This window comes from Budorcas taxicolor, chromosome 19 (assembly GCF_023091745.1).
Source record: "Budorcas taxicolor isolate Tak-1 chromosome 19, Takin1.1, whole genome shotgun sequence".
Classification (NCBI taxonomy): Eukaryota; Metazoa; Chordata; class Mammalia; order Artiodactyla; family Bovidae; genus Budorcas; species Budorcas taxicolor.
Genome location: NC_068928.1, coordinates 9,321,705 through 9,335,114, shown reverse-complemented (window position 1 = coordinate 9,335,114; position 13,410 = coordinate 9,321,705). Strand labels below are relative to the sequence as shown.

At 40.3% G+C, this 13,410-nt stretch overlaps 1 protein-coding gene across 1 annotated transcript in view; it reads left to right on the top strand.

Moving 5' to 3' along the window:
- The first annotated feature begins 665 nt into the window (after positions 1-665).
- The window catches only part of HSF5 (heat shock transcription factor 5), a 48,954-nt gene continuing 36,209 nt past the window's right edge, over positions 666-13,410 (top strand). Inside the window, exons 1-2 of the mRNA XM_052658869.1 lie at positions 666-1,293; positions 7,822-8,196. Of these exons, the coding sequence (XP_052514829.1) occupies positions 666-1,293; positions 7,822-8,196 (1,003 nt within the window). The remainder of the gene's footprint in view (positions 1,294-7,821; positions 8,197-13,410) is intronic.

Here is a 13,410-nt window from a genome sequence, read left to right as displayed (position 1 = left end):
GGTTCCCTCATAGGCTCCTGTTTTCATTCCACCTTGGGTAAATGGTCTTGAGCAAAGCATTGGCTGAAGAGAGTATATTTCAGAACAGATAAAATGCCACTCTTTTCAGTTTGTGCACTCAGGGTACTATACCACCATCGCCATTTTTATTTGGAGAGACAAGCAATTCAACTGTTAGGACTAATAAGAGCATAGAATGTGTTTTTGAGAATGGCCGGATTTGTTAACACCCACTTCGCACTTCCTGAATTCTAAAGCCCCACAGCCCCGCTGCCTGATGCGGTGCAGGACACGGGTCTCCGCATTCCGCCGCGGATACCCCCGGTGGATCTCTGCAGGACGCGACACCGGCCCGCGGGCCCCGGGCCCCAGCGCCTCCGGCTCCCTCAGCGAGCGCGCCTTTTCTGTGGTGCACGTGGCCCGGGCTCAAGGGGCGGGTCGGCTCGCGCCAACTGCGGCCGCGCAGCGGCAACTCGAGGCCCCATTGGCCGCCCCGGCGGGCGCCGCAGAGGGCTCGTGCACCAACGGTCCCCGGGTCGGCGGCGGCGGAGCGCTGGTTGGAGGGGGCAGGGCGGAGCGAAGGCCGCCGAAGGGTGGGGGGGAGATCGAGAACGGGGTGAGAGAGCCAGGCTCGGCGGGGCGAGGCCCAGGGCCCGGGCGGGGTGATGGAGGAGGCGCTGCTCTCCACCCCCATCAACCCCAACAACTTCCCCGCCAAGCTGTGGCGGCTGGTGAACAGCCCCCGGTACCGCTCGATCCGCTGGGACGGTCGCGGTGAGGGGCTGCTCATCGACCAGCCGCTCTTCGAGGCCGAGCTGCTCAGCCCGCCCGGGGCGGGGGCCGGGGGCGGTGGGGCCGGGGGCGCCGGCGGCGGCGGCGGCGGGGGCGGCGGCGTCGGGGGCGCCGGGGCCGAGCCCGAGCTCTTCAAAACCACCAACTTCACCAGCTTCATCCGCCAGCTCAACCTCTACGGCTTCCGCAAGGTGGTGCTGGGCGGGCCGGGCGCGGCGGGGCCCGGGCCGGCGCCGGGGGGCGGCGGGCCGGCGGGCGACGGGCCGCTCCACCACTTCCACAGCCCGCACTTCCGCCGCGACCAGCCGCAGCTGCTTGTGCACCTCAAGAGGCTCACCAGCGCCAACAAGGCCAAGCTGGCGGCCGGCCTGGAGGTGCCCTGCCGCCCGCCCAACCGCTTCCAGAGGCTCCTCATCACCTCGGCCTCGGCCTCGGCCTCCACCTCCCCGCTGCAGCACCAGGAGCCGCCGCCGCCCTCGGGGCCCCGGCCGGAGCCGCAGGGTGAGTCCTGCCCCTCCTCCTCTGCCCTTGGCCAGCGGCAGGGCGCTCGGCCGTCGAGGGGGCAACCGCCACGCCCGCGGGCATTTCCTTGGCGGTGTCAGGGAAGCGCCCGGGAGCCGCTGTCGGCCGCGCTTGCCGAGAAGTCGGCGCGGCACCGGCATCGCCCCTCTTCCCGCCAGCGCCTCTCCTGGACGGGGCCCATGGACGATGAGGCCCTTCTGTGTCCAGTGGCGGTCACGGGGACCTCCGCGTTAGGCTGGCTTTCTTGAGTCTTCGCGGAACCCTCGTGGGCTCCAAACCTCTATCGCCATATATCTTCTCGAGACCCGGTCTTTTCACAGCGAACACCTAAAAATAAGTAGGCCTTTGTTGAAGCCCTGGGTCTGGAAGAAATAGAACTGGCTCCTGCGTTCTGATAGGAAGCAGAACAGAGTTCCTATACAGGGTGAGGATATGGCAAAGGTCAAGGTGGGAAGGAACAGTCACAGCCGAGAGAACGTAGAACAGTTATGCCAGCCCAGGGAAAGTGGTGATCAAGGTACTTTGAGTGGGTGGGTGGGTGGGTGTCCTTGACGAGCCATGCTGTCTTCCCATTGACCCATCTAAGAAATCTTGGAAGAAGTGTTCTCACAGTGATCATATTGTAGGTTCCGGAGTAATGTGTAGAACCGTAGGCGTTGTTTATATAACTTGAAAGCAAAAATATAGTAATATATTTTCCTGTTTTTACCAGGTATTGCTCATGGGTAGAATGAATTGGCTAAACAGTTCTTTCATAGTAGCTGATTAGACCCAATCCTTATTTAAGGTGTTATGGTTAGACACAGGTAAAACCAAACGTGTGTGTGTGTGTGTGTGTGTACAACTGTCCAATTTTAGTTAAAAACGATTTTAGAAAGCTCATGTTTACAACCTTGGAATTTTTCACTGTTGGCTTCAGTCTTTCAGTTTTGAAAAAGTTTCTACGCATAAGTCTGTATTTTGTTGCTGTTTAGTTGCTCAGTCGTGTCCGACTCTTCGCAACCCCATGGACTGCAGCCCGCCAGGCTTCTCTGTTCTTCACCATCTCCCAGAGCTTGCTCAAGCTCATTGAGTCGGTGATGCCATCCAGCCATCTTGTCCTCTGTCATCCTCTTCTCCTGCTTTCAGTCTTTCCCAGCATCAGTCTTTTCTAATGAGTCAGCTCTTTGCATCAGGTGGGCCAAAGTATTGGAGCTTCATTCCGCATCAGTCCTTCCAGTAAATATTCAGGATTTCCTGTAGGACTGACTGGTTTTATCTTCTTGCATTCCAAAGGACTCTCAAGAGTCTTCTCCAACACCATAGTTCAAAAGCATCAATTCTTCAATATTCAGCCTTCTTTATGGTCCACTCTCACATTGATACATAACAACTAGAAAAACCATAGCTTTGACTAGACGGATCTTTGTTGGCAAAGTAATGTCTCTGCTTTTTAATATGCTGTTTAGGTTGGTCATAGCTTTTCTTCCAAGGAGCAAGCGTCTCTTAATTTCATGGCTGCAGTCACCATTTGCAGTGATTTTGGAGCTCTAGAAAATAAAGTCTGTCACTGTTTTCATTGTTTCCTTCTCTATTTGCGGGGAAGTGATGGGACCAGATGCCATGATCTTAGTTTTCTGAATGTTGAATTTTAAGCCAGCTTTTTCACTCTTTTCTTTCACTTTCATTAAGAGGCCCTTTAGTTCCTCTTCACTTTCTGCCGTAAGTATGGTGTCATCTGCATATCTGAAATTATTGATATTTCTCCCAGCAGTCTTGATTCCAGCTTGTGCTTCATCCATCCCAGCATTTCACATGATGTACTCTGCATAGCAGTTAAATAAGCAGGGTGACAATATACAGCCTTGACATACCCCTTTCCCAGTTTGGAACCAGTCCCAATTTGTTCCATGTCCAGTTCTAACTGTTGCTTCTTGACCTGCATACAGGTTTCTCAGGAGGCAGGTCAGGTGGTCTGGTATTCCCATTTCTTGAAGAATTTCCCACAGTTTGTTGTGATCCACACAGTCGAAGGCTTTAGCTTAGTCAATGAAGCAGAAGTAGATGTTTTTCTGAAATTCTCTTGCTTTTTCTATGATCCAGCGGTTGTTGGCAATTTGATCTCTGGTTCCTCTGCCTTTTCTAAATCCAGCTTGAACATCTAGAAGTTCTCAGTTTACGTATTGTGTTGAAGCCTGGCTTGGAGAATTTTGAGCATTACTTTGCTGGCGTGTGAGATGAGTGCAACTGTGCAGTAGTTTGTACATTCTCTGGCACTGCCTTTCTTTGGGATTGGAATGAAAACACCTTTTCTGGTCCTGTGGCCACTGCTGAGTTTTCCAAATTTGCTGGCATATTGAGTGCAGCACTTTCACAGCATCATCTTTTAGGATTTGAAACAGCTCAACTGGAATTTCATCACCTCCACTAGCTTTGTTTGTAGTGATATTTCCTAAGGCCCACTTGACTCCAGGATGTCTGGCTCTAGGTGAGTGATCATACCATCGTGGTTATCTGTATCATTAAGATCTTTTTTGTATAGTTCTGTGTGTGTTTGTTACCTCTTCTTAATATCTTCTGCTCTGTTGGGTCCATACCATTTCTGTCTTGTGTTATGCCCATCTTTGCATGCAAGTCTATGTTTACTCAAACTTTAAAAACTCTCTGTGATAGAAAATTACTTTGACTTTTAAAATTATTTTCAACTTGATTTCTAATACCCTCCCCCTTCTTCCAGGAAGGTGAGGGTGGCAATATTCCCTCTCCTTGTTCAAAGAGTAGGTGATGTGCAGCAGCATACCAAGAAAGCAACAGGATATAATCATGAGAATTCATTCTTTACCTTCAACCAGGAGAGTAATAGAGACATTTGCATCGTGTTAACAGAGATTTAACATAAAAGTGTCTGGCTTACTTTTCAGTTATGGGAAAATGTTAAATATACAGATAAAAGTAACACTGTGTTCAGTTTAATGTAAGCCCAGGGTTAGGAATGAGCAATCTTCATTTGGAATTTAGAAGATGGATTAGGTTGTGTATCTGTGGAGTTTAGAAGATAAGGGATTAGGTTAGAGTTCTAGGAACTAGTTGGAAAAGTAGCAGTGGCATAGGAATGTTCTAAAGGAATTCTAAAGGAATATTAAGCCACTTACTTCCATGTGATGTCCATTGATTTTGGTGGGGAATCAAATGGAGAAAGACAGTGGGTACAATACCTTGGCATTCATTTAGATACTTGTTTTTTCAGATTGTGTATCTGGTGGGCATAAGGAGAAAAGACTGAAAATGTGTTCTTGGGAAAAACAGGATCACTACTTCAAAGAAAGAAACACACATGCATACAAAGAGACCAGTTCTTGCTCAGTTTTTCCTCTTCTCTGATTTCTTTTTTCCCTGCCCTATCCTACACCCAGTTGTAGTTTAAGTATAGAGTTCATTTCAGTTGAAGAAGCACAGGGGCTATGTAGAATCTGATTTTCCTCACTTACAGTTCGGTTGGTCAGCATTTTAAAGATTATCTGTTGAAAAACATAAATGTAATTCATACTTTCCTGGTATAGCTAATACATCAGTTCATATATACCTCCATTATCTTAGTTTTCATACATTTCATACATTCTGCCTGTTAGTATGTATAGAAAATATGTCAGGTGTGGATTGTCCACCACATAGACTTGTTTCACTAGGAAATTGTGTTACTGATTTGGGTGGAATGTAATTCTAAGTTTAAGAATATTGCTCTGTTTCCATGTTCTAGGTCCGTGGTTCCTCTCTTTTGGCTCACTAATTTTTATTCTGCTTAATTCTTGATTATATGCCTGACTGTACTGCTCCTTCATTTCCTTTTTGTGCTCTGTGTTCTACAGCAGCTTCTGATTTAAATACTTCTCTTTTGCAGTAGAATCCTCTGTGTTAGGACCTGGTTCTTTTACCTAGGTCCATTGAGCCAGTTGTCCTGTTCACCTTCTGAGAATGTTGTTCAGTCGGTAAGACGTGTCTGACTCTTTGCGACTCTATGGACTGCAACATGCCAGACTTCCCTGTCCTTCACTGTCTCCCGGAGTTTGCTCAAACTCATGTCCGTTGAGTCGGTGATGCCATCCAACCGTCTTATCCTCTGCCATCGCTCTGTAGTTGATAAGAAATGTGAGGGTCACGTGTTTTTCCTGTTTTTCCACTATTGTTATCTTGTTTTTATTGTCAGTTTATTTTATAATATTTGTTAGAGCTTTCTAAACTAACTCTCAAGAACCAAGTTTTGGGAAAGAGGCAAGTTCTCTCCTGGGGACTGATTAGTTCAGATTCACTTTTACAGATGGAACAGAAAGAACAACAGAAATTCAGCCTACCTTACATTTTTAGGATCCTGGATTTAAACTTTGCCAAATATATATCTTAGATGTCCTGGAGACATGTAGGTGATGTTCTATAAAGTTGGTAGACTAGAACCCTGTGAAGTAACCTCTAACAGAAGAATAAGAGCTGAACATGTGTTAGTTCTTAATTAAAAACAAAAAACAAATGTCCTTCTAATTTGTGTCCAATGTCCTTATATTAGCAGTAAATAAAATATTTAAATATTTGGGCATCACTCAGAATTTATCATAGTAGAAGTAGAATTGTATTTTGATTCAGATCTAAATTAGAATTTGAGAAATCAGGGTAGAGTATTCTTTAATTATATATTGTTATTGACAATCTGAAAATTCATCAACAACTTAAAGAGGGTAAAGAAGAGTTAGTGAGCTATTCCACACTCTAGCAATATAAAGTTTTAGCATTCAAGAAAAAAAAAAAGTGATGGGCAGTTTGGGACCTCACAAACAAAAAATGTTTCTTTAAGTCTTAAAGAATTGTCAGTGGTAGTTCAAAGTGTGTATGCATGTGTTTGCTAATCAGCATAAAAACTATTTTGTATTTTAAAAGTAGTTTTTAAGAGGTGTATCATTTAAATACATTTAATCTTCTGAAGGAGACTTTTTTAGTCCATTAGATTTTTTTTCTCCATTAGCTCTTGACTTTTTTTTGTTTTTTGTTTCTTATTTTAAACTTTTTACTTTATACTGGAGTATAGCCAATTACCAATGTTGTGACAGTTTCAGGTGAACAGCAAAGAGACTCAGTCGTCCATGGATACATGTATCCATTCGCCTCTAAACTCCCTTTACATCCAGATTGCCACATAACATTGAACAGAGTTCCCTGTGCTACAGGATAGGTCCTTGTTGGTTATCCATTTTGTGTGTCCATGTCTGCCCTGAACTCCTATATTTGCTTATTTTTGGCATTAATGATTTATTCTTTTTAAATTTTAAGAGTTTATTTGAGCAAAATCAATTTGAATCAGGCAGTGCCAGAACAGAAGTGGTTATGAGCACTTCCTAATGCTTCATTCTTTAGAAGAAATCAAACATTAGAGGAATACTGGAACAAAAGATGTATAACATATTTAAATATTTGGAAAAGTAGGTATGTAAGTGCCATCTTTAGCAGATGAGTAGCACGTAAATTAGACTTGCTCTCTGTTTTATAGATTATAGGTATAGTTTTTATATATATTTTATTTATATAGATATAGCTTAATACAACAAAAACAAATTGAAAAGGCTTTGTGAACCACATAATTGGTAAAATCCTTCCTAGGAATAAATTAGACTAGCTTTATCGTCAAGAACTACAGTCTTTAAAATAAGTTCAGCTTGCAACTTTTATATTTTCCTTTTCTTCAGTATGTAGTATTGCTCTTTCTCTCTCTTCCTCATCTCCACTGATTAATTCCTTTCTACCTTGCAAGATAAGAAAAACCAAAAAGGAATCTCTTGTCCTGAGTGTGGATTTTTAACAGACTCTCGAGGTGGTTCAAATGTAAATCAATGTTTGAGAGCCATTGATATCTAGGAAGGGACTAGAGATACTCTGAAGGAAAAGAGACCATGGAAAATTTTTGATTCAGGAATGGACAAGTCAGAGTTTCTAAGCTTGACTTTTCTGCAAAGATTGTTATTAAAATTTGTTTAAAAATTGAAAGGGAGCAAAGAACATGAAATTTCTTTTTGTGTGATAATTTTTATTTTTTCCATACTTATATCTTTCATGAATATGGTTGAGTGCTTATTTTTGTACCTATTAAGATTCCTAAATGATTTAGAAGACCAAATGGAATTTCTAAAACTTCTAGGAAGTACTGATAGTTTACAAATTGGGAAAATCTGGGTCAGTCAGTTGAAGTGAAAGGTAAGATGACGTTTAACCTTTGATTTAATGTTAGAGTTTGGCCACTTTGTCTCTTATCACAATCATATGGACAACCAAACAAAATTTGTATGAGTATTTTTTCAGCATTATATTTGTAATTTCATATTGTGTGTTCTGAACTTGTTTTTACCAATAAATTTCTGTTGTGTTGAGAATGGCTGGAAACTCAGCATATTCACAAGGGAAGAGTAGTGTATGTTTTGTGACTTTTGGTTTACTGTGTCTGGTGGTGTAATATAAAATTAGTAAATGTGCTCTTCCTCTTTTATGCAGGACCAGTGGCTGTAGGACAATTTCACCGGTCGTTCCGGCGAGATAGTTTGTCTCCTTACTCCTACGTGTCAACTTCATCCCACAACCACAGTACTTTTCCTCTGAAAGGTTTAGATCGGACCCCGATCCCTCCTAGAACATGGCAGAACTCTCTTGGAATGCACCCAGGACAAGTGGAAACGTCTCCCACTTTTTCAGATAAAGGGGTTCCATTTCCTGTACTACAGAGGTTTCCAACTGAGGTTACGTATACCCTGCAGCCCAGTGCCACATCTGTACACGTTCAGCAAGGTCCTCAAACAATGGTCAGCTCCTCCCAAAAATATAGTAACTACACACCCTCAGCGCAGTACTCCCAAGCCTACTATCCAACAGGTATGAGAAATTCAAATTCAGTGGTTTCTTTTAAGGTACTTGATAACGAGAACTTACATTTTTTAAAATGCATTTTTGTATGCCTGAACAAAGATAGGAATGTGCACCTAGGAAATGTCAAAGATTTCTCATGAGTATTCATCTTTTTAGCAATATGTGAAATTTCATTATGTTCTTAAAGGCTGTGAAAATTGTTGGAGCATTGAAGTGTATGTTTTTAGTGAAACTTTGGTATCCTCAAAATATGTTCTGGTAAGACTTAGTACACCAGATCTTGGTATAACACTGTTCTTGGTGTAGTAGTTTTTTGTGGGTTTTTTTCTTTTAGAAAAAAATACTTATATTACACATTATTTATTTTTTAGTTATATATGTGAGACTACCTCATAATGAAATCATCTTAGTATCTCAGTAATGAAGTTTAATAAAAGAGCCTACTCACATCTCTTAAGACTAAATTATATTCTTTTAATAAAAATGTAATGGTGTGGTTTGGCAGTGCAATCCCTGCAGCGTTAATCTCAGCCAGCGAACAGCTGGGAGTAGCTGAGAGAAGAGGCTGACAATGACAGCTGACCTAGAGCTCAGCCAAGGGCATGGAAGACTTGCCAGTAGAGCTCAGGCCACTCATTGGGAACCCATGTGATAGTGACCATCCATTTAGGGATACATTTTTGCAGAATGATAATGTTACCATTTAATTAAAAACAATTTATTGTTTTGCGGAAGCACCATAGAGGTGATATATATTTTCATTATTGTTTACACAGAGTGATGAAATGGGGCAATAGAAAAAAGTCAAGGGTCAAGGCTTTCAGAAAAGACCAGGAAGAGAAAAAAGGGGGCAGTCCTTTGCCTTTTGAATTAAGAATGTAGGCATATTAATTAAGTACAGCTGGAAGCAGTCTCCAGAGGTATTTTTGTTAGACCACTTTTCCCAAGCAGGACGAAATGAAAAACTAAAATAAGTGGGAGGCATGTAAATTAGATAAGGAGGTTAAATGATTGGTTGTCTTTTAAAAGCTGTAAATTTGGAAACTGTTTCATTTATAATAATGCTGGTAATATGCAACCATATTTATTTATTATTGGATCATTGCATTCTACCTAAATACAGACAGTAAAAGGGATTGCTTTATTTTCTCAAAGCACTTAAGTTCAATAATATTAAAATAATAAAACCAGAGGTTAAATTAGATTGAGTTTTATAGATTTTTGGAGCTGCTACTGTTTTGGTGGATGGAGAAGGATAAGAGGAAAAAATTATATGGAGTAAGATGATATAGCACTTAATTATTTGCCTACTAGAAATTTTAAAAATCTTTTTTTTAACCTTATATATAAAAAAAATGGAGGCCTAAGTCTCTTTTTTTCGGACTTGCAGCTAATTCTTTGAATAACAAAAATATCTGGGTGATCTTGAAAGCTAGAAGATGACATTTATGTTATATATCTTATGTATAGCAACAAATAGTGTCAGATCTTTCCTGAGGGATTTTTAATCAATATTTTGATAAATTAGGCATTTCTATCTAAATTATAATTTGGCTGCAATCCATAAATGCATAGAATATAGAGAGACAGTCTGTGTTTTTCTTATACTTGCTTTACATTCTATAGTCCATCAACTGGACAACACCCCTGTCTGTCTTCCTTTTAGCAATGCATGTCTCTCTTTCTTTTCCTAATCTCCCTTAAATGCCCCTCCTCTACACTACTAAAGACTCAAAAACTTCTGGGGAGTTGACATTTAGGAGGACTTCAACAGGGAGAGAAATGTGCTTGGCCTTCTAACTTGGGATTTTGGAGAAATTTTCCTATGTACATATTAGATACGGTGGTTAGGTTCCATATTACTATTAGTGCTGCCATTAAGGTACGGATGGTTATAGTTTGGCTTAGGAGCCAAACTACTCTGTATGATGATGTTTCTACAGGAAAATGTATTCCAAATTCCAAACAATCCTCTTAGAAACTCCTAGTTCTAAATTTTATGAGAACTAGTTGTATGTTATTAGAAAATACTATAAATAGTTAATATTATTCATTCATTATAGAAGTACTATTTGTTAAATTATTACAATTTAGGATCTATGTCATTTAAAAAGTATTTTGTGTTAGCTTGGATTTAAATTTATAAATAAATTTATTAATTTGATAATTACATTGAAAATTGTCTCCGGGAGTCCAAGATAAGGACTAGAAAAGAGGCACATTAAAAGAACAAGTGCTGCTGATGTTTTGATAGTATAGAGTGCATATGAAATAGAATCTTGTGTTATCTGAATTTTTGTTTTGTCTTCTTTGATATGGATGATTGAAATTACCGTGAAGGTTCTGAGGTTATGAGAAAAAGAAATCTCATGATTTCATGATGAATTCTAATATATAGAGTAGTTCTATGATATAATGTAGGCAAAATTGCTTTGAACATTCTGAAGTACTATAGAAATAAAAAGTTGTATTGTTCAATACAAAAGACCTGCTATGGAAGGGAAAGAAAATGCCAAAGAAATAACTGTACAAGTACTTAATTCCTCCAAATCTTAGGTGAAGGACGCAAAACGTAGTGAGCAGTTTAACCAATATTTAGTGAATACTTGTTTGTGAAGGGCTTTACAAATGACTTTACGAAAGTTAAGTAAAATACTACTCTCAGAGGCAGGAAAATAATCACTCTCAATCCAGCTTTCCAAATCCTAATAATAAAGTAACTAATTTTGGAATAATGATCATACTTTAATCCTTTCAAAGTGAATTATATGACTTGAGATTTGGATCAAATTTTAGTAAAAAAAACAATACTCAACTTCATTTAAAAATTAGTTATATTGAAAATAAACCTGGATCTGGTCTTCATGTGGTATAACCAGTAAAATTTGTATTTTGTAATATTTCATAAATTATTTCTCTAGTAAAGCCAAACTTGGAGACTAAAAAACTGCTCTCAAGACTGACTCGTAAATGGACTCAACCTCAGTTATTACATTTGCCCTTCCTCTCTTGAAGCATCTGTTTTCTTTGCCCAGCTTGTTTACATTTTTTCCGCTCTTAACCGTTTCTTCTAAGACAAAATGTTATAGATCCAGCATTAGAGGGCTTTTTCTAGTCTTGCCCTATCTTGAATTCAGTTTTCTTCTCTAATGCTGTTTTCAGGGTGCTACTATAATTTAATTTCCCTTTTTTATAAAAAGACTGTATTTTAGACCTTTTTGTTTTGCTCATTCTGTATGTATTTGAACATGCATAAGAATATTAGTATATTCATATTTATATACAGAATCCTGTATTGAGGAATTGTTTCCCTTTGACTCATGTTGTAAAAGTCAAAGTTAACTGACTTTTTTCCCAAGTTAAGTTTTAAGCTCAAAGCAGTGATTGGTGATTTGTAGCTGCCCTTTGTCTTGTATTTTATTTAACAAATATTTGTGTAGCAGTCACTGTGACCAGGTACTATGCTGAGTGCTTTCCAAATATGAATTCATTTAATCCTCAAAACAACTTTATAAGATAGGGAATGTAGTTATCCCCGTTTCATAGATTAGAAGCCGAAGCACAGCTCAGCACAGGCAGGGCTAGGAAACAAATCTAGGCAGATTCTTTCGAGTTCATTCTTTCGGCCGTTATGTTCTGCTTGCTGCCGCCGGCCTGCTTGTAATACAGAGAGGACATTTTGTTTGTTTTGTTTTTCTTCTGAGAGACTCTTTCCTGATATACCTCTTCCCCAGAGTTAGTCCCTTCCAGATAGGGTAGGTGACAGATGCTGGTCAGGGGGACCTCGCCTTCTGTTCTGCCGATGGCAGGGCCCTGACCCTGGGCTGTTGACTCTCTCTGCTTGAGCAGAGAGACAGACTCCATCCAGCTGCTAGAGTGGGACATTCAGTCTGCAGCTGTGTCTGATTCATTTCTGTATCCCCCTGCACCTGGTGTAGTGCTTGGCCATAATGGGCTCTCAGTAAATATTTATTGAGTAAATGAAGTAATTCTAGCCTCAGCTTTGCAGTTAGTCATCTGATGGACATTGTGACCTTCTGTGGATTATTTCATGTCACTCGGTTTCAATTTCCCTTTCCAAAAAGTGGCAGTAATAGTTTGGGTCCGGGATTAAATGAATTAATGTATAGAATTTGAATAGACTTCAAAATTTAAAACACTTAAAAACTTTATATTTACATATGAAGGATAACATATTTTAAAAGCTGTATTTCAAATGAGCCTAGCTACTAACACTTTAAAGGCTGACTGAAGTGATTTAAAAGAATATGCCGCTCTCATGAAGGTGCATGTGTTTTATTATTTAAAAAATTTTCTGAACTGACTCTTGGGCAAAGAAGGTTGATGATTACTGTTTTGAAGTACATTAAATTTTAAACATTTGATCTTTAGGCTTTTCATTGTATATAATGTACATAAACAAGCATAGAATATGAAGTTATAAGAACTTTCTGATGCTCTGGGAGCCTGTATTGTCAGTTTCTCTGGAAAGGTCTGATTTCGTTCTTATGGAGAAAGGGACTTGACGTAGATACACTAGGAGGATTTTTAAGCAAAAGCACAATTTTATTTTCTTTTCATTGAGGTAAAATACATACAGGATTGACCGTTTTAGCCATTTTTAAGTGTACAGCTCTGTGGCATTAAATACGTTCGCATTGTTGTACTAGCATCACCACCATCCTTTTCTAGAACTTGGTCGTCTTTCCCCAGCTGAAACTCTGTACCCAGTAAACACTAACTTCACGTTCCCCTCTCGCCATCTTGTGGCGGCTGCCATCCTACTTTCTGTCTTAAAGAATCTGATAAACTCTAGGAACCTCATATGAGGGCAGTCGTGTATTTGTCCTTTTGTGATTGGCATCTTTCACTAATTCTGAGTCATTGATATTGTGGCATGAGTCAAAATCTCCTTCCTTTAAATGCTGAATAATTTTCTGAAATTTCCATGTATATGGACCACATTTTATTTGTCAGTTCACCTGTTGATAGACACTGGGTTGCTTCCACCTTTTGGCTATTGGTGCTCTGAACTTGGTTCTACAATTGTATGTTCTGGTTTCACTTCTTTTGGTTGTAGACTCGAATACCATTTCTTTACCTCACTGTAGATGAGGAGATGTTGGGGTTCTAGTTGCTGTAGTAACTTACCTTGAAATTAACTTTACTATTAAGATATTTTTCCTTTTGAGTATTTCTTCGCTGTTGATACTTTACTAT